General features: G+C 46.3%; 1 protein-coding gene across 2 annotated transcripts in view; it reads right to left on the reverse strand.

The window, feature by feature from the left end:
- The window catches only part of spg11 (SPG11 vesicle trafficking associated, spatacsin), a 230,978-nt gene that overhangs the window by 46,426 nt on the left and 161,146 nt on the right, over positions 1-23,406 (reverse strand). For both annotated transcript variants that reach the window (XM_072470406.1, XM_072470405.1), the window contains exons 28-31: positions 11,992-12,148; positions 7,699-7,913; positions 6,083-6,842; positions 676-824 (exon numbers count right to left, since the gene is read on the reverse strand). In XM_072470406.1, the coding sequence (XP_072326507.1) occupies positions 676-824; positions 6,083-6,842; positions 7,699-7,913; positions 11,992-12,148 (1,281 nt within the window). The remainder of the gene's footprint in view (positions 1-675; positions 825-6,082; positions 6,843-7,698; positions 7,914-11,991; positions 12,149-23,406) is intronic.

Genomic DNA, 23,406 nt, shown 5'->3' on the forward strand with positions numbered 1-23,406 from the left:
CCATACCCCTGCACAAACAATCTAATGCGCTCTTGAATGCCTCAATTGAACCTGCCTCCTCCACTGCATTTCCGAGAAGGAGGCAGTGCATTCCAGACCTGAACCACTTGTGAAAACGATTAGTTCTCACATCACATTTACTTCTTTTGCAAATCACTTTGAACCTGTTCCCTCTTGTCCTTGATTCTTTTATGAGCAGGAATAGTTTCTCCCTGGCTACTCATGAGCATCAAATCACCGGTTATACTCCTTCTCTCCAAGGACAACAGTCCCAACTCTCCAATGTATCCTCATCCTTCTAAACCTCTCCTGAACTCTCTCTGATGCCTCAGCGTCCTTCCGATAGTGTGGCGCCCTGAACTGTACGCAATATTCCAGCTGAGGTCCAACCAGCGTCTTGTATAAGTGCAGAGCAAATGATTTGTTGCAAATAGCAGCAAGAGTTTAAAATGTGAACGATTTCTTATGGAATGTAATTCAACCCCAAAACCATTTTCCTCATTTTCAGGCATCTTGCTTACGCCGTCCAAAAGGGAACTTGGACATATTTTTCTTAGCATTGTGGGAGCTGTAAATTTATTCCAATGAAGATTTTTTGTTTTTAGTTGCATTTGGATAAAGAACAATGTTAATAATTATTAACCAGTTGGCTTGAGAAGAGGTTAATGCTGGTACCTTTGAGAGCTCATACAAGCTAAGGACTTGACGGCAATAACCCTTTCCGTGGTGGCACTCATTTGTGAGGATTTTCAGATCCTTAACGACCTGGTCTTTAACATTGTCTTCTTCTGGATACAGGACGAATGATGAGGCTATACTGCTCACTGAGGGAGGGAAAAAAAAGTGATTGCTTAGCCAGGTGCACAAGAAGTGTGGGAACATGATATGAATTTGTACTGAATATTGTAAAGTTAAACACTTGGGCGGCCTCACTCAGTCCAGCATCAGGTTGATGCAAATTTGACAATCAAACTAAAAACAGAAAGGACAGAGGTATAGAAAGCAATACAGTATGCACACGGTCATGTGAGTGTCCGTCTAAGAAAGGTTTTGTTTGACCACACGGCTTGCAGCACGGCTTCAGTGATGTCATTTGTGGGTGGAGCAGGGCTGTGGCTGTCGGGTGAGAGGGGGTTTAGTGTTTGGGTTTCGGTTTGTTGCTTTGGACTGCAGAAGATAAGCAGTGTTTCCCTGTTTTCATTTTAAAGCTGTTCCGGGGAACTGAAAGCACATTGGGTGTGGCAAACTGCCTCGGTAACTTTAAAGATAGAGTTGCTTTCCGGAAGGAGTTTTGAATCTGCTGGTTGGAGGCTGGATCTCAGGGAAAGGACCAGTCTCATTCAGTGAGATTACAGTGTGCTGGGCCACGCCCTTGAAAGGGGTTTTGGTTTATTGGATTTTGTATTGAATTGGAACAGCTACTAAGGGGGATTCATTAACACAGAACATACAGTGCAGAAGGGGGCCTTTTGGCCCATCGAGATTGCACCGACCCACTTAAGCCCTCACTTTCATCCCATCCCCGTAACCCAATAATGCTCCTAACCTTTTTGGTCACTAAGGGCAATTTATCATAGCCAACCCATCTAACCTGCACGTCTTTGGACTGTGGGAGGAAACCGGAGCACCCGGAGGAAACCCACGCAGACACGGGGAGAACGTGCAGACTCCGCACAGACAGTGACCCAGGGGGGAATGGAACCTGGGACCCTGGCGCTTTGAAGCCACAGTGCTATCCACTTGTGCTACCGTGCTGCCCATTAAGAGTTATATACATAGATCACTGTAGCTGTTGTGTTTTTTTTCCCCGTTTGTAATTGATATCAAATTGTTGATAAGCATTTTATGTATGTTAACTACATTCTTATAATAAACTTTGTTTTGATAAAAGTGCCTAGGAAGTCTGATGAATCACACCTGAAGTGAAGACTCTTGTGCTCATCCTAGCCAAATTCAACATAAAAGTTATAGGTCAGGTGAACTTCATAATACACTTTGGAGTTTCTAAGCCCTGGCCCACGCCAACACAGAAACTGAACCATCATCTTCTGCTGACAAGAACTCATGCCTATATGCTTCAACCCAAACCTTGGAAGGGAGTCGCACATTCCCTTTGCCTTTATGACATTTTCCACAACAACCATGTAACAAGACAGCAAAACCTTCTTCTCTGACAAGATGGGCTGAAAACCAATAAGAGTCTTCAACCAAAAATTAGGCCACTCTTCTTGCTCTCTGATCTGTCATAATGAGGCAATGTCTTTCGAATTTAGGAAATGCTGGAAAGCAGCAATTTCCCAGCACACAAGAACTCTTCAAGGTTAGGGTTCCCAATACTGCCTTTCACTATCTATGAAGTCATGTACTCAGCGATAATGATTAGTAGCTAGCTGGTAGCTACAGGGGAATGACCTTACAGACAGAGTTACTCTCACAATGATCAACAGTAATGAGCATGGCACCATTCAGTCGGCTGTTGATGATTAATGTCCCTTTTGTGTGCAAAATAAACACAGGTGATTATTTAACACCTCTCGTAATCCAAGTTAAGATTTTCTTTATTATCTTTATTATCTACACAAAACTTTATATTTAAGAGACCTCTGAAGAGTGACAATAAGCAGGTGGCATGGTGGCGCAGTGGTTAGCACTGCTGCTTCACGACACCAAGGACCCGGGTTCGATCCTGACCCCGGGACAGCGTGTGGAGTTTGCACATTCTCCTCGTTTCTGCGTGGGTCTTGCCCCCACAACCCAAAGATATGGTCGGTGGATTGGCCACAATAAATTGCCCCTTAATTGGACTTTTTTAAAAAAGGTGACAATAAACACTGTTCACGGTTCATCTGCAGCCACAGAAAACAATAATTAAATACATTTAATTAAATCAAAGACTTATGCTTTTGGTTAATAAAAGTTACATGAAATGGACCAATCTGCAAGTAATGCATTAAAGATGGAGTAAGATGGTTATTTTTAGTTTCCGGATATGGAACTGTTCCAACGTCAAATCAGGTAAAGCACAGCCAGATGCAAAGTAAATTTCCCTCGACTAGAACAGCATCAGCAATGAGGGTGGTCAGTTTAAAAAAAAATCATTTATATGTTGTGGGTGTCGCTGGCCAGGTCAGCGTTTGCTGCCTATCTCTAATTGCCCTCGAGAAGGTGGCGGTGAGCTGCCTTCTTGGACCGTTGCAGTCCACGTGGTGTAGGTACACCCACTTGTTTAATTAGATTGTGAGATAGTGTTTCCTTCATCTTTCACTCCCACTCTATTTCTCTCTCTCTTTCTAGGTTTCCCATTTTTCTACCTTTCTCGCGCTCACGCCTTCTCTCGTCTTCTTGCTCTCGCCCGCTGTCTCTCCTACGCCAGCACAGTGGTTAGCACTGTTGCTTCTCAGCGCCAGGGTCCCGGGTTCGATTCCCGGCTTGGGTCACTACCTGTGTCGAGTCTACACGTTCTCCCAGTGTGTGCGTGGGTTTCCTCCGGGTGCTCCGGTTTCCTCCCACAGTCCAAAGATGTGCAGGTTAGGTGGAATTGCTATTCTAAATTGCCCCTTAGTGTCCGAAAAGGTGAGGTGGGGTTAGAGTGGAGGTGAGGGCTTAAGTAGGGTGCTCTTTCCAAGGGCCGGTGCAGACTCAATGGGCCGAATGGCCTCCTTCTGCACTGTAAATTCTATATAAAGAGTTCAATAAAACTGTAAAACTTTCAAGTGCCATTTAACGGTCTGCATGGGATGCAGAACTCCCATAGGATTCTCAAAACCGAGATATTGGCTTCTGCTGAGAGTGATGGAACGATACATTTCCAAGTCAGAATGATGTGTGACTTGGAGGGGATCTTCCAGGTGGTGGTGTATCTGCTCCCCTTGTCATCCTAGGTGGTAGTGGTCATGAGTTTGGAAGGTGCTGCCCAAGGCAGTCATTTTCAAACACGGGGTCACGACCTGTGGGTGGGTGTTGGGAGGGTTGTGGAGCTATTGGTCGCATCATTCACGATCGCAGGAATAGGTGCCCAAAGGTTTTAAAAATACCGTTGCAACCGGCTTTCAAGAATGCCGGCCGACCCACGCATACGGGGCCCCTCAGCCGGATCTAGCAGTGCGCAGGCCCAGAGACCGCATCCTCCTGACGTCAGTGCACTGTCCCAGGACCAGATTTGTTTAAAACTCGATGGAGTCTTCCTGCCAGAAAGGGCAGCAGACAGATCTTGCGCCCTGTACAGTGAGTCGCACGCTCTGGGCGTGCAATCGCGGAGGATAGATTCATTTTGTAGCTTCCAGCAAGTAAGCAACAGGCCCGTGTGAAGAACTGAAGATGGATGATTTTGTAATAGAGGAAAAGAGGGCCAGAGACCTCCCAATTGAATCTGCTGCAGAGAGTTTATCAGGAGTCTCCACAGCAGAAAAAAGCATTGCTGGTCAACTTTATGCAGAGCTCTGCTGAACAAACTATTCAGAAGAAACTGAAATCAGGAACAAAGCAGTATAAATGATTTCTTGAGGTGTGGCATTGTTAATTTTGCCAATGCAAAGCCCATGTGTGTTATATGCAGGGAAATACTCGCAAATGAAAGTTTAAAACCTTCAAAACCACAAAGGTATTTGAAGAGTATTTGAAGAGTATTTGGGCAGCACGGTAGCAGTGGTTAGCACTGTTGCTTCACAGCCCCAGCGTCCCAGGTCCGATTCCCGGCTTGGGTAACTCTGTGCGGAGTCTGCACGTTCTCCCTGTGTCTGCGTGGGTTTCCTCCCACAAGTCCCGAAAGACGTGTTGTCAGGTGAATTGGAAAATCTGAATTCTCCCTCCGTGTACCTGAACAGGCGCCGGAATGTGGCGACTAGGGGCTTTTCACCGGGATTGCAGTGTTAATGTAAGCCCACTTGTGACAATGAAGATTATTATTATTATAAAACTAAGCATGGCAATTTCTAGGATAAACCTCTTGATTTTTTCAAAGGATGCAGCGAGAACTTAAACTGCCAGCTGACGTTCTTAGCAGAAATGTGACACTGAATGACAAAGCAAGTGAGATCATGAGGAACAAGCAGGCTCGTCCGTCGCATTAAAGGGAAGCAAAATGGTGTGTCGCATTGGCCGGCGCAGGCCGCGACGGTCTGGCGGCGTGGGTCACGGACGGCCAGCCAGCGTGGGTCATGGACGGCCAGCCGGCGTGGGTCATGGCCGGCCAGCCGGTGTGGGTCACGAACGTCAGCCGGCGTGGGCTGCTCATTCAAAACACTTCCAACCATGTCTTAAGTCCCATTCCCCGTCACCCCTGTGCTCACTAAACTACAGTGGTTCCCTGTCAAGTAACATCTGGATTTCAAAATTCTCATCCCCCTTTTAATTGCCTCCATCTCTGTAATCTCCTCCAGCTTCACACCCGCAGTTATCGGCATTTGGCCTTTTGTACATTCACAATTCTATTCCCCATCATTGGTGGAAGCACCTTCTGTTGTCACAGCTCTGGATTTCCCCCACGACACCTCTCCGCCTCACTATCTCATTCCCTCCATTAATACACTGCTTAAAGCCTACCTCGGACCAGGATTTTGGTAATCTGATCTAATACCTGTTTTTTTGTGGTTCAGTGACATGCTTTGTTTCATTACACTTCTGAGGAACGCTGTTGGACGTTTTATTATTTTTGAAGTGCTCCATAAATTAGCAGTTGTTGTTTACTTCACCACACACCCAAACTGAATGTCACACAGGGTGAACAACCCAAAATCACAACACGTTGTGGCACAGACCTGGAGCAGTTTGACCTGTTGTGCCATTGGCTTTCCTCTGTACATTTTCCGTCTTGGTTTATCTATTGCTGATATGCAAATTTATTTTGTCAGATTCTAGAATGGTCCACTGAAAAATGGTGGTGGAAGCTGATCGCATAAATCATTTTAAAAAGATAGGTACTTAAAGGAGAACAATTCACAGGGTAATGGATAAAAAGGCAGGGATGTGGGACTAAGCACGAGTGCTCTGAAGAACCAGCACAAGTATATAGGCAAAATGATCGGCTGCTGTGCTGTGAGTTTCTACAATTCTATTTGGCACAAGTACAAATAAACCAACTTACAACTTGGAATCCTTTTTCGATGGAGTCCTATCTCTTCATTAAAAGATGCTCCTGTAGTCAAGATGATCTGTATCGAGGGGTGAAAATCCGCTGTCTGTAATTCTCCTGAAGCCAAGGCTCTACAGTGGAGAACTAGAGATATATCCTGGTTGTAAAATTCAAAATACCTAGAGACTCTACTGGCTTCGTGAATGCAGCCTCCGTCTAATAACTCGCCAATCAAAATAGCGAGAGCCTCTTTCGCTGTTTTGTCTAGTCTACAGTTGGAAGCGGTGTCCTTGTTTGGAAATCCTTGAAGCTTGAGGTACTGTGACGAGTTCAGGGCGGGCAGTTTTGAGAACAGGAACTCTTTGGTGGCACTATCAAAGGTTATTTCACCACAGACTGAAACCTGCCAAGCAAATCCTGAAGCTGTGGACATCAGCAAATCCTGCTGCCTGATGCGACACAACCAAATCCTCTTCTCCACCTCTTCCAACTGATCCAGGGTGGGAGGATTGTTTTGTGACAGCCAGTGGCCTGCCATGGTCAGCAACAGACATCTTTCCTGAATGGTCTCCAATTGTTCTTTGAAAGATGAAGCCGGTTCTGATTTAATGGATTGCTGGCCGTTACCCTGGGCCAGAAAGAATTCAGAGGCAACTAAGTGGGATATTAAATTATTTTTGAAACAATCGTGGCATTTCTTCCAAAAATTTATTCTAGTCTCTTTTCTTTGCCATTGGCCATGTTGCTTCAAACTTTGCAATTCCTGAGTTACCTGTGAGGGGAAAAAAGAAATTAAATATCGGAGAAATAGGTAATAAATTAAAATTACTGTTCTGTATTAGGGTGTAAATCCCCCCTTTTCTGTTTTTTCACCCCTTATTCTTAGATTATTGAGCCAAGGATCAATTGCAGATGAGACAGAAAGGCGATCCATGCAAAGTCTTCTGCCAGTCTGAACCAGTGTTGAGAGGCGCACGAGAACAATCAGGCTATTATTTATTTAAAACATTTAGAGTACCCAATTCATTTTTTCCAATTAAGGGGCAATTTAGCGTGGCCAATCCACCTACCCTGCACATCTTTGGGTTGTGGGGGCGAAACCCACGCAAACACGGGGAGAATGTGCAAACTCCACACGGACAGTGACCCAGAGCCTGGATTGAACCTGGGACCTCGGAGCCGTGAGGCAGCAGTGCTAACCACTGCGCCACCGTGCTGCCCTAATCAGGCTATTATTGTCTTCCTTTTCCACAAGGAAATACTGGTTTTCATTTTGCATTTTTCTTTGAGCAATGTATTGAACGATGGTAAATTTGTCAGTGCAAACAATCCAGAGCCAACAATTCTATAGTGCCTCCTTAACCATGCTAACATTTTGTCACACTCAACTTGATGCTACAAATAATTGAGATTGCATCTCCCTCCTCTCACACAGAAATCTCAAGTTGAATTAATGTAGGGATTTTCGATTTGGAGCTGGATCTGAAAAAGGTTTCTGTCCCTTCACTTTCAATCCTCCCTCCCCTGCTCAAAAAAAATATGCAGGGGTATTACCACAATTAGGTAAAATTTTGCATAATTTATAGTTTTCAACTCCCATAAAATATTTGTTAAATAACCAATATTACCTCATGGACCACCAAGTGGTCGACCGGAAGCTGGGCGAGGTCAGCCACTTGTCTAGCTAAAGCAAAGAGCCCCTTCTTTTGCAGTTGGTCCAGAATTTTCCCACACACGTTTTGCAGCGTGTCTGTGTTGTCATTAATGAGAAGGGAGCGGTCAATGGAGATCGAGGTGTCTTGCAGGAGCTGACTAAGTCTGCTCAGTCTCTGGAAGTCTGGTCCTAGATATAAGGGACAAACTTTCAGATATGCACCGGAATAAATTCAAGCAAGAATATTTTAAAATTACATTAGATACACCTGTATCACAATGTTTGGATTACCCTGGAAAGTAAGAAAATAATATGAAACTAATTTCTCAACTTGAGAATTCACAAGCTTTGCCAAATCCTAGGTTGACACATCTGACCCTACCGAAAGAGCCCTATTCCCATAACCTCACCTAACCGTTGGACACTAAAGGGCAATTTAACTTGGTCAATCCACCTAACCTGCACATCTTTGGTCTCTGGGAAGAAACCGGAGAACCCAGGTAAACTCCACATAGTCTCCAGAGGTCGGAATCGAACCCAGGTCTCTGGCGCTGTGAGTCAGCACTGAAACCACGGCGCTACTGAAAAAAACAGTACTTTCCATACCGGTATTGTGCAAACAGATATCAAAAATTACAATTAATGATTTTCATTTGTCAAATCATAAAATATGTGGCAGCACTGGAAGACAATGTTAGTTAGACGATTTTGGTTCTGAAAATGTGATGCAAGTAGTATGCAAAGCTGGCTGGAGGTTAAACTCAAGCAAGTGAACTCACGCCAGTGAGCTGTCCGAAAGGAGGTAAAAGTTAAAAAAAAAAGACCAAACGAATGAGAAAAAAAACTTTCTGCGTTTGTTTACCAAGTACTGTTGTTTGGCCATAATACAGATCACTTTCCTGCTATATCTAATGAGGCAAGGCCCAGGATAGCAAAACAGCAGAGATAAAATCATTGACAAAGATTGTTTATTCCAACTAGTTGAGAAAAAGTTTTTAAAAATAAATTTAGTGTACCCAATTCATTTTTCCAATTAAGGGGCAATTTAGCGTGGCCAATCCACCTAGCCTGCACATCTTTGGGTTGTGGGGGCGAAACCCACGCAAACACAGGGAGAATGCGCAAACTCCACACGGACAGTGACCCAGAGCCGGGATCGAACCTGGGACCTCGGCGCCATGAGGCAGCAGGGCTAACCCACTGCGCCACCGTGCTGCCCTAGTTGAGAGAAAGTTAATCTGACAGTCTTGTACAACCACAATTAATCAGGTAGAAATTGGCATGTGTTTTGTCCATTTTTAAGGTATAAACCAGGTGTATCTTACACCATATATGGGTACAACTGTACCTAATTCATGGCGGTAGCAGAACTTGTATCTTGTTGGGTTGAGCAGCTGCTCAAGATTCTCTCTCTCTCTCTGGTAGTCACTCAAAGCAAGGACCATGCTTGCCATAGAACCCGTGGCAAGAACCTGCGCATGGAGTCCGATAACATAGGAAGCTTACAATATCTTGTCAATTACATTGTTATGATTGACAAACAGGTGATGGATATTCATTGACTTTGAGCACATTTATACATGGGAAGAGAGCAGTGAGGAAAGCTTTGTCTTGGTTTCAGCTTCACCAGCTTGCTTGGATTCTATTAACAGGGCTGTTGCACTGCAGCTACCACACAAAAATGGCTGACTAGGAGACTCTTTCTCTCTTATCATCTGTCACTGGGGTTATTGGAAAGATTTACAGGTTGATAATCGACCTGTTTGGATACATTATGAAGGCACCTTTCCTGGCCATCGAGTTCCAGAGGGGGTCTTGAACTCAGAGCTTCAGGTTCAGAGATAGAGATGCTACCCACTGCATCATAAGACTTACTGCTGCTCAAGTTAAAAATGCACAGGAAGGACTGTTCTCCCACACAAGCAACAAGCCACTGGGACTTCCACCACGCAACCCCAGGCTAGTTTGTTTGTTTGTGCAGTGGCCTAACCGGTGGTCTTTAAGACACACTGGAGACTGCAAAAGCAGCACAAAGGTAAGCTTTTAAATCCTACAAGCCAGGTGCTTCACAAATGCTTCACAGCTCCAGGGTCCCAGGTTTGATTCCCGGCTTGGGTCACTGTCTGTGTGGAGTCTGCACGTTCTCCCAGTGTGTGCGTGGGTTTCCTCCGGGTGCTCCGGTTTCCTCCCACAATCCAAAGATGTGCAGGTTAGGTGGATTGGCCATGCTAAATTGCCCTTAGTGTCCAAATTGTCCTTAGTGTTAGGTGGGGTTACTGGGTTATGGGGATAGGGTGGCGGTGTGGGCTTGGGTAGGGTGCTCTTTCCAAGAGCAGGTGCAGACTCGATGGGCCGAATGGCCTCCTTCTGCACTGTAAATTCTATGATATGATAGGTATACACTTTCTGGCTCCACATTAAAACAACAGGCAGCTGAAACCCCAACTCACATCCCCAGTTAGGCATGGATGGTGCTGTTGATGCTCAGTTTGTGCCTGAAAATGGGTGCAAATGAATTTGTAGACCAGTGACTAAGAGTAACTCAACATATTCTCCATACTGAACAGAAACCTGCACAACGTGTCAGGATTTCACAATGGCAAAACGACCCAATTAATAATAGGTGTCCAGAATGTAATTAGCTCCTTACGATGATCTTCTGATTTGGATATGTAGGGCTATTGATGCAGGATGTCATTGAGTTACATATACTAACTGCATCATTCATTGCTAGCATCGTAGAAAAACAATCTTTGTTTTCAAATTCAAGCTAGCTAATCAAGGCTGGTGCACTAGAGGTCTTCAGAAAGTCCCAAATGAAAACATCTTTCCCTGACAAACCGACCCTATGAAAGACTAGTCCTGATGACATGTTTATCATTTCTCATTCAACATAAACTTAATGTGGAGATGCCGGCGTTGAACTGGGGTGAGCATAGTAAGAAGTCTTTCAACACCAGGTTAAAGTCCAACATGTTTGTTTCAAACACTAGCTTTCGGAGCACTGCTGAGGAAGCGGTTTCACCCGAGGAAGGAGCAGGGCTCCGAAAGCTAGTGTTTGAAACAAACATGTTGGACTTTAACCTGGTGTTGTAAAACTTCTCACTGAACATAAACTTAGTTTGCAGATTACGTTCCTTTGTAAATAAGCATTTTATTATTATGCATTTTCCAAGATGTATTTAATGATACTGCAACCTTCCTATTTGACAATTACAGTAAGCTATTTCTATTATATTATTCATCGCAAAGAGAAAATTGCTTCCATACGGTTGGATTTCTGGTTTATCCTGTGTGAAATTAATTTCCCTACTCAAGAATGAATGCTTTTACAATTAATACAAACCACATGTCATCCACCCCCCCCTTGGAAATAAATTGATCGAGGAGCACTGGGCAGATTTCATGAGCCTGCATTTTTCAACTGACACCAGATTCTATTCACCAGCAATAGTGAAGTCATCCACAATTACCCACTCTGGTCCTTACTAATAGCAAGGTACAAGGGTTAAGAGAAAGGGTCGCAGAGAGTGGCAGTCAGCAGCAGGTTAGCTGCAGATGCCTGGGCAATATGTAAATAAAAGGGATCTTGTCCCTCATCATAAATAAAAAGCAAAAGATGACACATGAGATGGTTCTACCTCTCTTGTAGAGATTTGAATGGCATCACAAGTGGAACCAGTGAAGCGTAAGCAGTTCAGAAGTTTTGCAACATCCTAAAGTTGATTAAACACTGATGGGAAACACAATGTGCAGTGAACCCAGAATCTTCTGGTAGTTTTGATTTTGAGTGCACTCAACTCACACGAGTTCAAGAATCCCATGTGATGGGAAAGTTTTATAACAGAGATTAATTTCCACTTGTTCTTAACCAAGGTTTACCCCGTTCATGGCCATGACATATTTCAACCTGTCAAAAACCGCTCCAAAATTGGCTGGCACTTTTGCACAATTAGGTTTCATGCACCAAAAGCTATCTTTGCAGTCACATTGGAACCAGAAGTTGGCGACACTTATGCTCATGTGTCATCAACTTTACCCCCCAATGTTTAACACACATCCAACATAACTAAACCAGATTATCTGGTCATCAGCTCATTTCTGCTTTCCGACCTTGTGGCCTGAAAACAGACTGCTGCATTTTCCACGTTGCCACAGTGACTATTCTTCAGAAGCACTTCATTGTTTATATAGTGCTTCGGCCGTCCCACGGTCGTGAAAAGTGCCAAAAGTGCAATATCGTAATTAACTTCATCAAAATCCTCACCATTTATTATGAAGGCACAGTCCACCTCAGCCAGTAACTGCAGCAGCTTCCCAAGTTCATACTGCGTTGGGCACTGTTGCATCATTAACTTCAGAAGCACACCAGCTTGCGATTCCATCCACTGTACTGAGATTTCAGTGTCTGCTGAATCTGTAGCCTTCAATTATGCAAGAAAAAAAAAAAGATTTGGTAAGATTTGTATGGTTACACAGACCACGCAGAATGATTTCAATTTTGCAATACTTCCTAAAAGGTGGAACTTTTGGAACAAGCCAATTTCCACATTCGCTGCAGCTCTATTAATAGGCAGAAGGCAAAAGAAGAGTGTGAAACTGCAGGGCAGCAGCTCACCAGTCAAACAGGTGGAAAATGAAAATGGATGAATCTATTATTTCCGGATACCAAGAATTTTGCATGTAGACCTTACCCTCAGGAGATGAAATGGGATGAGGCGCATTATGAATAAAGTGCATTTTCTTTCCCCAAGGAGACCCTGAATCTCAGTAGAGTAAGGGGAATTCAACCATATGTCACAGAAATCTGATAAAAGAAAGTTATGAAATACATTTGGCTTCACTCAGTTCCAAAATTTATGGTGCATCAGGGACCCTATAAATACAAATAAATTCCATGCAAACCATTAATTCCTGCTCATGGTCTTTGGAAGGAAGGGACTTGATTGAGTAAGCTTGCATCTCATAAGCAGCACCATCATGATAATTAAGCCAGTGCAGATGAGGCTACAGGCAAGCTTGGAGATTTCAACATCCATGCTATGAATATATGGCTATGAATATATGACACTTACCATTTGTGCTGCTGTTTTAGCCACTGTTTCACTGATTAAATTTGGACTAAACAAACATCAAATGTAGAAATGTCTTCTGCAAGTAAGCCAGCCCAGCAAACCCTATCTTGCAACGTGGTCTGCTCAAACTGAGGATCTTTGGGCCTTTGCACTAAGCTGGAGTGTGCGGGTTTTACATGCGCTCAGTGTTAAAATTGTTTCATACATGTTCCCCAGCACTTATGCTTGCAATTAGCAAGTTTTGTTCCTCATTGCAGAAATCTGGTCAGGGCACTTTAATCTATTGTCTGCTGCAGCAATAATGACTGCATTCAGCCTGCTGTTTATTAAAATAAAAACATTTAAACTGCAGACTACAGGCGTCCCTGAAACCTCTAGCTGTGTGTAAACAAATTGTTTACACTGCAAATCATTAAAATTTATATTGGGGGGGGGAAAGAGTGAAAATGGCAATTAAATAAGTTGGTTATTAATGAGCACAGGTGGCAATGTGGCGCAGTGGTTAGCGCTACTGTCTCGCAGTGCTGAGGACCCGGGTTCGATCCCGGCCCTGGGTTATCGTCCGTGTGGAGTTTGCACATTCACCCAGTGTCTGCGTGGGTGTCACCCCCACAACCCAAAGATGTGCAGTGTAAGTGGATTGGCCACCCTAAATTGCCCCTTAAATGGGGAAAGAAAATTGGGTACTCAAAATTTTAAAAAATACTAATGAGCACAATATCTGCAATGGTAATTAAGGATAATTCACTCTATGCTGCTGCACCTGGTCTGGACATTAGATCGCGACTCAAATCTTCCTCTTGCAATTTAGCTTGGTCATTTCAATTCACTGCAGCCCTATTGATGCTCGTTATTTAAACCAAGAGATTAATACATTTGAATATCACAAATTGTCAATCCTCAATGCATTCCTTGACTCCGTTAACAGATGTTAACATTCTGGAGCTGAACACGTTAACCTTTCCATTAAAACAGCAGATCGGAACACAGTCACACAAGTGAATTTGTATGTTAAAGTCAATGTCCATAATTTCTACACAACTTTTATTCTTACAATTTCTAGCTAGGGAACTACTACGACTATTTGTAACTTTTCAAAGCATTCCCAATTAGACTTTTCCATTTTGCTTCATTTTAGGAACTGCAGAAGTTTCAATTTTCTGCGCGTTTCCTTTGGCTTTAGTCTCCTTCAGCTATCACAAAATGGTGCGAATGGTCAAAACCCTCAGGTCAGTGATTCTCTCTCTTGGGTTCAATAACCTACGTTTTGAGTGAAAACCACAAAAAACTGGGAGAGGATAGGAATATTAAGCATTCAGCACCATTAATGTTATACACACTAATCATTTTATTGTTATTCAGTAAAATGAAATGCAGGCCACTGTAACGACTGGTCCTTGGTAAATTACACTCTTTATCTAAGCCAGAATTCTCCGGCCGTTGAGATTCTCTTTTCCCACTGCTTCCGGGTTTCCCGCAGTGTGAGGTGGCTCCCCGCACCCCCGCTTCCGGGTTTCCCGCAGTGTGGGGTGGCTCCAATGGGAAATCCCATCCTGCCTCCAAGCTCTACTTTTCCCACCCAATTCGTTCGTGAGACAAATATGACAGGAATCAGCTACTCTCTGACTATTTTGAAATAAACCATTTTTGTGCTAACGTACTATGTAAAATCAGGCTGCTAAATCGGTGAAAAACAACAATCACTTTTCTGCAAATGTACACTAATGGTGCAACAACCTTTCCTGGGGCGCGATTCTCCGACCCCCCACCGGGTCGGACAATCGCCGGGGGCCGGCGTGAATCCTGCCCCCGCTGTGTCCCGAATTCTCCGCCACCAGAGATTCGGCGGGGGTGGGAATCGCGCCGCGCCGGTCGGCGGAAATCCCTCGGCGATTCTCCAGTCCGCGATGGGCCGAAGTCCCGCCGCTGTCAACCCACGCCAGCGGGCGTGGATTGAACCACCTTTCGAACGGCGGGACAAGGCGGCGTGGGCGGGCTCCGGGGTCCTGGTGGGGTGTGGGGCCATCCGGCCCCGGGGGGTGCCCCCACGGTGGCCTGGCCCGCGATCGGGGCCCACCGATCCGCGGGCGGGCCTGTGCTGTGGGGGCACTCTTTTCCTTCCGCCTTCGCCATGGTCTCCACTATTGCGGAGGCGGAAGAGACCCCCCTCCACTGCACATGCATGGGGATGGCGTGAGCGGCCGCTGACGCTCCCGCGCATGCGCCGCACGGCAAAGTCATTTCCGCGCCAGCTGGCGGAGCACCAAAGGCCTTTCCCGCCAACTGGCGGGGCGGAAATCAGTCCGACGCGGGCCTAGCCCCTCAAGGTGAGGGCTCGGCCCCTCAAGATGCGGAGAATTCCGCACCTTTGGGGCGGGACAATGCCGGACTGATTTGTGCCATTTTTGGCGCCGGTCGGCAGACATTGCGCCGATTGCGGAGAATTCCGCCCCAGATCTTTTTTAAATCTGCATCAGTTTTTGTCAGAATTACAAACAAAAGAACATATGTTCTCACAGTAAACGCCTCCTCTCAGCAATTTTTCAACAGAGACTGTAAAGAGTTGGAGAAATGAAATTATATAATTGCTAACAAAATATATTTTTTATCTAATGCAGACTAAATATTACCAATGTGCCACACGTTACCTCAGACAAGTTCCAAATTGGGACAGAACCATGACAATCGAAGGGCTATTGGGATACAATAGGAATCATGTATAGTACACCTCATTTCCACTTTGATACTTGGAGACAAGCGAATAAGGGCTTTAAGCACTTGAATATAAATAATTTGGAAAATAACTTTATGAGCTGCACATTTGTATAGGAAGTTGCCTATTCACATGCTGAGTAGATATCTGATAGCACAAGCATTTGTTTTTTTACAAAGTGAAAATACTACCTCAAGGTAGGTACTGATTGTGCAAATGGGCAATGAAATCAGTGCAACCTGGTTATTCTTCACATTGCTTGCTTGGCGGACACACCGCCATACAGCCCAAAGCACTCAAACAAGTGTAACGCAAGCCGCTCAGTAAGGTCTATTATGCCGGCTTCAACAATTTGATGCCAGAACGTAGACATGACTGAACCTGACACCGCATGGCAGGGTTTTCCAGCCTCCCAGCCGTGTTTCTCAGTAGTGGGATTCTCTGCTCCCATTGTTGTCAAATCTGAATTCCCAATGGGGCCACCTCACACTGACGGGGTGCACTGTCGATTTTCACAAGTACAAGGGGAGCAAGTCTGCAGAGGCATTCGTGGAGTACAGAAAGTGCAGGATGGAGCTTAAGAAATCAATTGGGGGAGGAAAGAAGGGATATGAGAAAGCTCTGGCTGGTAAAAGTAGGGAAAATCCCAAAATATTCTATAAGTATATCGATGGGAAGAGGATAACCAGGAAAGAGTAGGGCCTATTAAAGGCCAAGGGGGAACCTGTGGATGGAGCCAGAGGACATTGGTAGGCTGTTGAACGAATATTTCACATTTGTCTTCACCCAAGAGAATGAGGAGGTAGTTATGGAACTCGGGAAGAGGGATTGTGAGGTTCTTGAGCAAATTGTCATAGAGAGTGACAAGGTATTGGAGGTATTGGCGGGCTTAAAAGTGGACAAATCTCCAGGTCCGGATGAAGTGTCTCAGTTGCTGTGAAAGAAGTGGGAGGCGATTGCTGGGACTCTGACCCAAATGTTTAATTCCTCCCTGGCCACGGGGGAGGTGCCAGAGGACTGGAGAACAACTACTGTGGTCCCACTATTTAAGAAAGGTTGTACAGACAAGCCAGGGAACTACAGACCAGTGAGCCTCAAGTCAGTGGTTGGGAAACTACTGAAGAAGATTATTAATATGAGTACTTGGCACATCATAACATTCAAGGTTATTGGTCAAGTGCTCGCAAGTGGGATTAGGTGGGCAGGTCAGGGCCTTTCATGCGTTGGTGCAGACTCGATGGGCCTCTTCTGCACTAGTATTCTGTGATTCTGTGACATGCTCCATTTACAAAGGTTTATCCTGGGAATCAGCCAGAAGCAAGAACTACGTCATCACAGATGGCATTCAGCTCGGGGATGTTATGGTCAGCACAGGGGGGGATCTGGAGTTCAGCCAAGCCAAACATCTGGTTAGATTTTAAAAGTGCTTCATAATCTTTTCCTGGTGCTCCCTATTTTAAAAAAGTGCCACGCTGCTGATATTAAGGGGAACTCCATTTTATTTCATCACCCAAGTTTATAATCCATTAAGAGTATTCTGCTCAAGCATTCAACTTGCAGGACTGTATATTGTTGACAGTCTTGTGGAGCCCCCTGACGACCTACTTGCCAACATATTCCACATAAGATGTCACTGTATAAATAATTTGCTCTATTTAAAACTTGCCAGAGAATTCTTGGCCGGCAAATAAGGTTTTGAGAGTTATAGCACGCTCAATTCAACAGTACAACTATCATTTTCTTGCAAGACTGAGGGCCTTTTTATGGCAAAAACATTGTCAATAAATTCTTCACAGACTTCATAGCTGTGAGAAAGCAAGAAAAATCTATTTTTAACCAATTGTCAACCACTGAATTGAATGCCATGGGAATTCTTTGTCATGTTTACTGAGATATTGGCAACAAGTCACCTTTGACGTTGAAATTCAGGGATAATCTTGCCTGCAGGGTTGCATTGAAACCCCCAACAGGGACGTTAGGCACAGCGTTCCAGCTCACTGCGTCGTCTTGTTCACCTTCCAAAAAATGCATAATGGCAACAACCATTCTGCTGGATTCCTTCACAGCTTTTCTAACAAACGCTTTCTGTCAGCCAATACCGCACAACATTACTCAATGTTAAACGCTCTAAAGAAAATGACAAATGTCTCTCAAATGTCCACACCAGCAGACTCTTTTTGCCAGAAAGCATATTTTTAAAAGGTTGACGGATCACCCCCCCCCTTAGAGGGACTGACTATTTTCAAGACATTTCTCCACTCATTATTACTGTACCATATCCCGCAGTTCAGACCACAAGGTTTTATTGTCAGATCAGTCCCAGAGGTGGGCTTCAGAGTGAAGAAATAGGAAGGTTCATTTTCTTACTGATTTCCTAGGAGGCGCGAAGACACAAATATGGCATATAGAGGTGAAGTGTTCATTATGAACAATTATTTCCTTGTCATGTCTGATATATGTCTATTATATAAAATATATAGGCATACATGCACACAATATACTGCAAGGACTTGGTGCTATTTGGGCGCTACGTTTATCTGTTAAGTCAATCCATTAAGTGACACTACACTGATGTATTAATACAATGTAAAACTCAATGGCAGAATATATAGCCTTGTGCTCACAATCCCCATGCGTTTCTTTTTCATATCAGGATCGTCTTACTGAGCCGCAGTTGCTGGCAGTAACTTTGTCTGTGTTTACCTATACATGTCACAATTATGAGTTTCCGGGTGCGGCGATGACCAGCTGAGTCGCACGTTTCGGCAGCTCCCGGTGAAACGGACTTTTGGGCTCTTGATAGGAGCCCCAACGGCAATTTTGACGGCTAAAAACACTGTGCGGTAAACCAGAAGGGAATCCCCCCTGGATACGGATGAAAAAAGGAGAAAGTGGCCGGATTGCAGTGGATCCTTTAGAACAGCGGCAAGGAAGGCAAGCAAAAACCAAGATGGCGTCGGAAGGTGGCAGTTTAACATGGGGCCCTGAACAACACGAGTTCTTGAAATGCTGTGTGGAAGAGCTCAAAAAGGAAATGAAGAAAGAGCTGTTGGCCCCGATACTACAGGCGATCGAAGGGCTAAAGGAGGAGCAAAAGACCCAGGAGCGGGAGCTTCGGGTCGTGAAGGCAAAGGCAGCCGAGAATGAGGACGACATACAGGGCCTGGTGGTGAAGACGGAGACGCATGAGGCACATCAGAAACGATGTGTGGAAAGGTTGGAGGCACTGGAGAACAACGCAAGGAGGAACAACCTGAGGATTCTTGGTCTTCCTGAAGGTGCGGAGGGAGCGGACGTCGGGGCATATGTGAGCACGATGCTGCACTCGTTAATGGGAGCGGAGGCCCCGGCGGGTCCGTTGGAGGTGGAGGGAGCACACCGAGTGATGGCGCGAGGACCGAGAGCAGGAGAAATTCCCAGAGCCATAGTGGTGAGATTCCTCCGTTTTAATGATAGAGAAATGGTCCTTAGATGGGCAAAGAAAACTCGGAGCAGTAAATGGGGGAACGCGGTGATCCGCGTTTATCAAGACTGGAGTGCGGAGGTGGCGAGAAGGAGGGCGAGCTTTAATCGGGCCAAGGCGGTGCTTCATAAAAAGAAGATAAAATTTGGAATGCTGCAACCGGCAAGACTGTGGGTCACATATCGAGGGAGGCATCACTACTTTGAGACGGCGGATGAAGCGTGGACTTTTATTGTGGAAGAAAAACTGGAATGAGCGGGTTATTAAAAAGAACGTTTGAACAAACTGGTGGGGCGAATGTGGTGGGCGAAGAGGGGGGTTAAAAAGGGGGGAAAGAGGAGTTTTATTTACTAATCCTGCGATGTGGTAACTTTTCTCTCTTCCACAGGTGGTGATGGGGGGAGGAGGGGAGGTGGAGGAGATGGGGCGTTGGCCATTGGGGGCGGGGCCAAGGGAGAAGCGCGGGCTTGGTTCCCGCGCTATGATAATCATGGCTGGAATAGAGAAGCAGGAAGGAGGGGGCGTCGCACGGTGCGAGCCGAGGTCACGGGGGGGAAGCCAAGGTCGGCCAGAGTTTGCTGACTTCTGGGAGCAACATGGGGGGAGTAATTACGCTAGCGGGGGATCTAGCGGGGGGGGGTGTGGGAGGGGGGGAATTACTGGGTTGCTGCTGCTGGGGAGAGGGGGGAGCTGGTATGGGAGGGGATGGGCGGGGGGGCACCACCTGGGGGAGATACAGCTGCGTGGGAACCGGGTGAGGAGCTGGAAAAAGGGGATGGCTAATCGACAAGGGGGGGGGGGGGTAGGAAGCCCCCCCAACCCGGCTGATCACGTGGAACGTGAGAGGGCTGAACGGGCCGATAAAGAGGGCACAGGTACTCGCACACCTTAAGAAACTTAAGGCAGATGTGGTTATGTTACAGGAAACGCACCTGAAACTGATAGACCAGGTGAGACTACGCAAAGGTTGGGTGGGGCAGGTGTTCCATTCGGGGCTAGATGCGAAAAACAGGGGGGTGGCTATATTAGTGGGGAAGCGGGTAATGTTCGAGGCAAAGACTATAGTGGCAGATAACGGGGGCAGATACGTGATGGTGAGTGGCAAACTACAGGGGGAGACGGTGGTTTTGGTAAACGTATATGCCCCGAACTGGGATGATGCCAATTTTATGAGGCGGATGCTAGGACGCATTCCGGACCTAGAGATGGGAAAGCTGATAATGGGGGGAGATTTTAATACGGTGTTGGAACCAGGGCTGGATAGGTCGAAGTCCAGGACTGGAAGGAGGCCGGCAGCAGCCAAGGTACTTAAAGATTTTATGGAGCAGATGGGAGGTGTAGACCCGTGGAGATTTAGCAGACCTAGGAGTAAGGAGTTCTCGTTTTTCTCCTATGTCCATAAAGTCTACTCGCGAATAGACTTTTTTGTGCTGGGAAGGGCGTTGATCCCGAAGGTGAGGGGAACGGAGTATACGGCTATAGCCATTTCGGATCACGCTCCACACTGGGTAGACTTGGAGATAGGGGAGGAAACAGGAGGGCGCCCACCCTGGAGAATGGACATGGGACTAATGGCAGATGAGGGGGTGTGTCTAAGGGTGAGGGGGTGCATTGAAAAGTACTTGGAACTCAATGATAATGGGGAGGTCCAGGTGGGAGTGGTCTGGGAGGCGTTGAAGGCGGTGGTTAGAGGGGAGCTGATATCAATAAGGGCACATAAAGGGAAGCAGGAGAGTAAGGAACGGGAGCGGTTGCTGCAAGAACTTTTGAGGGTGGACAGACAATATGCGGAGGCACCGGAGGAGGGACTGTACAGGGAAAGGCAAAGGCTACATGTAGAATTTGACTTACTGACTACGGGCACTGCAGAGGCACAATGGAGGAAGGCACAGGGTGTACAGTACGAATATGGGGAGAAGGCGAGCAGGTTGCAGGCACACCAATTGAGGAAAAGGGGAGCAGCGAGGGAAATAGGGGGAATGAGGGATGAGGAAGGAGAGATGGAGCGGGGAGCGGAGAGAGTGAATGGAGTGTTCAAGACATTTTATAAAAAATTATATGAAGCTCAACCCCCGGATGGGAGGGAGAGAATGATGGGCTTCTTGGATGTGCTGGAATTTCCCAAGGTGGAAGAGCAGGAAAGGGTGGGACTGGGAGCACAGATCGAGGTAGAAGAAGTGGTGAAAGGAATTAGGAGCATGCAGGCGGGAAAGGCCCCGGGACCGGATGGATTCCCAGTCGAATTCTATAGAAAATATGTGGACTTGCTCGCCCCGGTATTGACGAGGACCTTTAATGAGGCAAAGGAAAGGGGACAACTGCCCCCGACTATGTCTGAAGCAACGATATCGCTTCTCTTGAAGAAGGAAAAGGACCCGCTACAATGCCGGTCCTATAGACCTATTCCCTCCTAAATGTAGATGCCAAGATCCTGGCCAAGGTAATGGCAATGAGAATAGAGGAATGTGTCCCGGGGGTGGTCCACGAGGACCAAACTGGGTTTGTGAAGGGGAGACAGCTGAACACGAATATACGGAGGCTGTTAGGGGTAATGATGATGGCCCCACCAGAGGGGGAAACGGAGATAGTAGTGGCGATGGATGCCGAGAAAGCATTTGATAGAGTGGAGTGGGATTATTTGTGGGAGGTGTTGAGGAGATTTGGTTTTGGAGAGGGGTATGTTAGATGGGTGCAGCTGTTGTATAGGGCCCCGATGGCGAGCGTGGTCACGAACGGACGGGGATCTGCATATTTTCGGCTCCATAGAGGGACAAGGCAGGGATGCACTCTGTCCCCATTATTGTTTGCACTGGCGATTGAGCCCCTGGCGATAGCGTTGAGGGGTTCCAAGAAGTGGAGGGGAGTACTTAAGAGGAGGAGAAGAACACCGGGTATCTTTGTATGCGGACGATTTGCTACTATACGTGGCAGACCCGGTGGAGGGGATGCCAGAAATAATGCGGATACTTGGGGAGTTTGGGGATTTTTCAGGGTATAAATTGAAGTATAGTGTTCAATTCTGGTCGCCACACTACCAGAAGGATGTGGAGGCTTTAGAGAGGGTGCAGAAGAGATTTACCAGAATGTTGCCTGGTATGGAGGGCATTAGCTATGAGGAGCGATTGAATAAACTCGGTTTGTTCTCACTGGAACGAAGGAGGTTGAGGGGCGACCTGATAGAGGTATACAAAATTATGAGGGGCATAGACAGAGCGGCTAGTCAGAGGCTTTTCCCCAGGGTAGAGGGGTCAATTACTAGGGGGCATAGGTTTAAGGTGAGAGGGGCAAGGTTTAGAGTAGATGTACGAGGCAAGTTTTTTACGCAGAGGGTAGTGGGTGCCTGGAACTCGCTACCGGAGGAGGTAGTGGAAGCAGGGACGATAGGGACATTTAAGGGGCATCTTGACAAATATATGAATAGGATGGGAATAGAAGGATACGGACCCAGGAAGTGTAGAAGATTGTAGTTTAGTCGGGCAGCATGGTCGGCACGGGCTTGGAGGGCCGAAGGGCCTGTTCCTGTGCAGTACATTTCTTTGTTCTTTGAACATGGGGAAAAGTGAGTTGTTTGTGGTGCATCCAGGGGAGCAGAGTAGAGAAATAGAGGACCTACCGTTGAGGAAGGTAACAAGGGACTTTCGTTACCTGGGGATCCAGATAGCCAAGAATTGGGGCACATTGCATAGGTTAAATTTAACGCGGTTGGTGGAACAAATGGAGGATTTCAAGAGATGGGATATGGTATCCCTGTCACTGGCAGGGAGGGTGCAGGCGGTTAAGATGGTGGTCCTCCCGAGATTCCTCTTTGTGTTTCAGTGCTTCCCGGTGGTGATCACAAAGGCTTTTTTAAAAAGGATTGAAAAGAGCATCATGGGTTTTGTGTGGGCCGGGAAGACCCCGAGAGTGAGGAAGGGATTCTTACAGTGTAGCAGGGATAGGGGGGGGGCTGGCACTACCGAGCCTAAGTGAGTATTATTGGGCCGCTAATATTTCAATGGTGAGTAAGTGGATAGGAGAGGAGGAGGGAGCGGCGTGGAAGAGATTAGAGAGGGCGTCCTGTAGGGGGACTAGCCTACAGGCTATGGTGACAGCCCCATTGCCGTTCTCACCGAGGAACTACACCACAAGCCCGGTGGTGGTGGCTACACTGAAGATTTGGGGACAGTGGAGACGGCATAGGGGAAAGACTGGAGCCTTGGGGGGGGTCCCCGATAAGAAACAACCATAGGTTTGCCCCGGGGGGAATAGATGGGAGATATGGAATGTGGCAAAGAACAGGAATAACGCAACTGAAAGATCTGTTTGTGGATGGGAAGTTCGCGAGTCTGGGAGCGCTGACCGAGAAATATGGGTTGCCCCAAGGGAATGCATTCAGGTATATGCAACTGAGGGCTTTTGCGAGGCAACAGGTGAGGGAATTCCCGCAGCTCC

This window comes from Scyliorhinus torazame, chromosome 12 (assembly GCF_047496885.1).
Source record: "Scyliorhinus torazame isolate Kashiwa2021f chromosome 12, sScyTor2.1, whole genome shotgun sequence".
Classification (NCBI taxonomy): domain Eukaryota; kingdom Metazoa; phylum Chordata; class Chondrichthyes; order Carcharhiniformes; family Scyliorhinidae; genus Scyliorhinus; species Scyliorhinus torazame.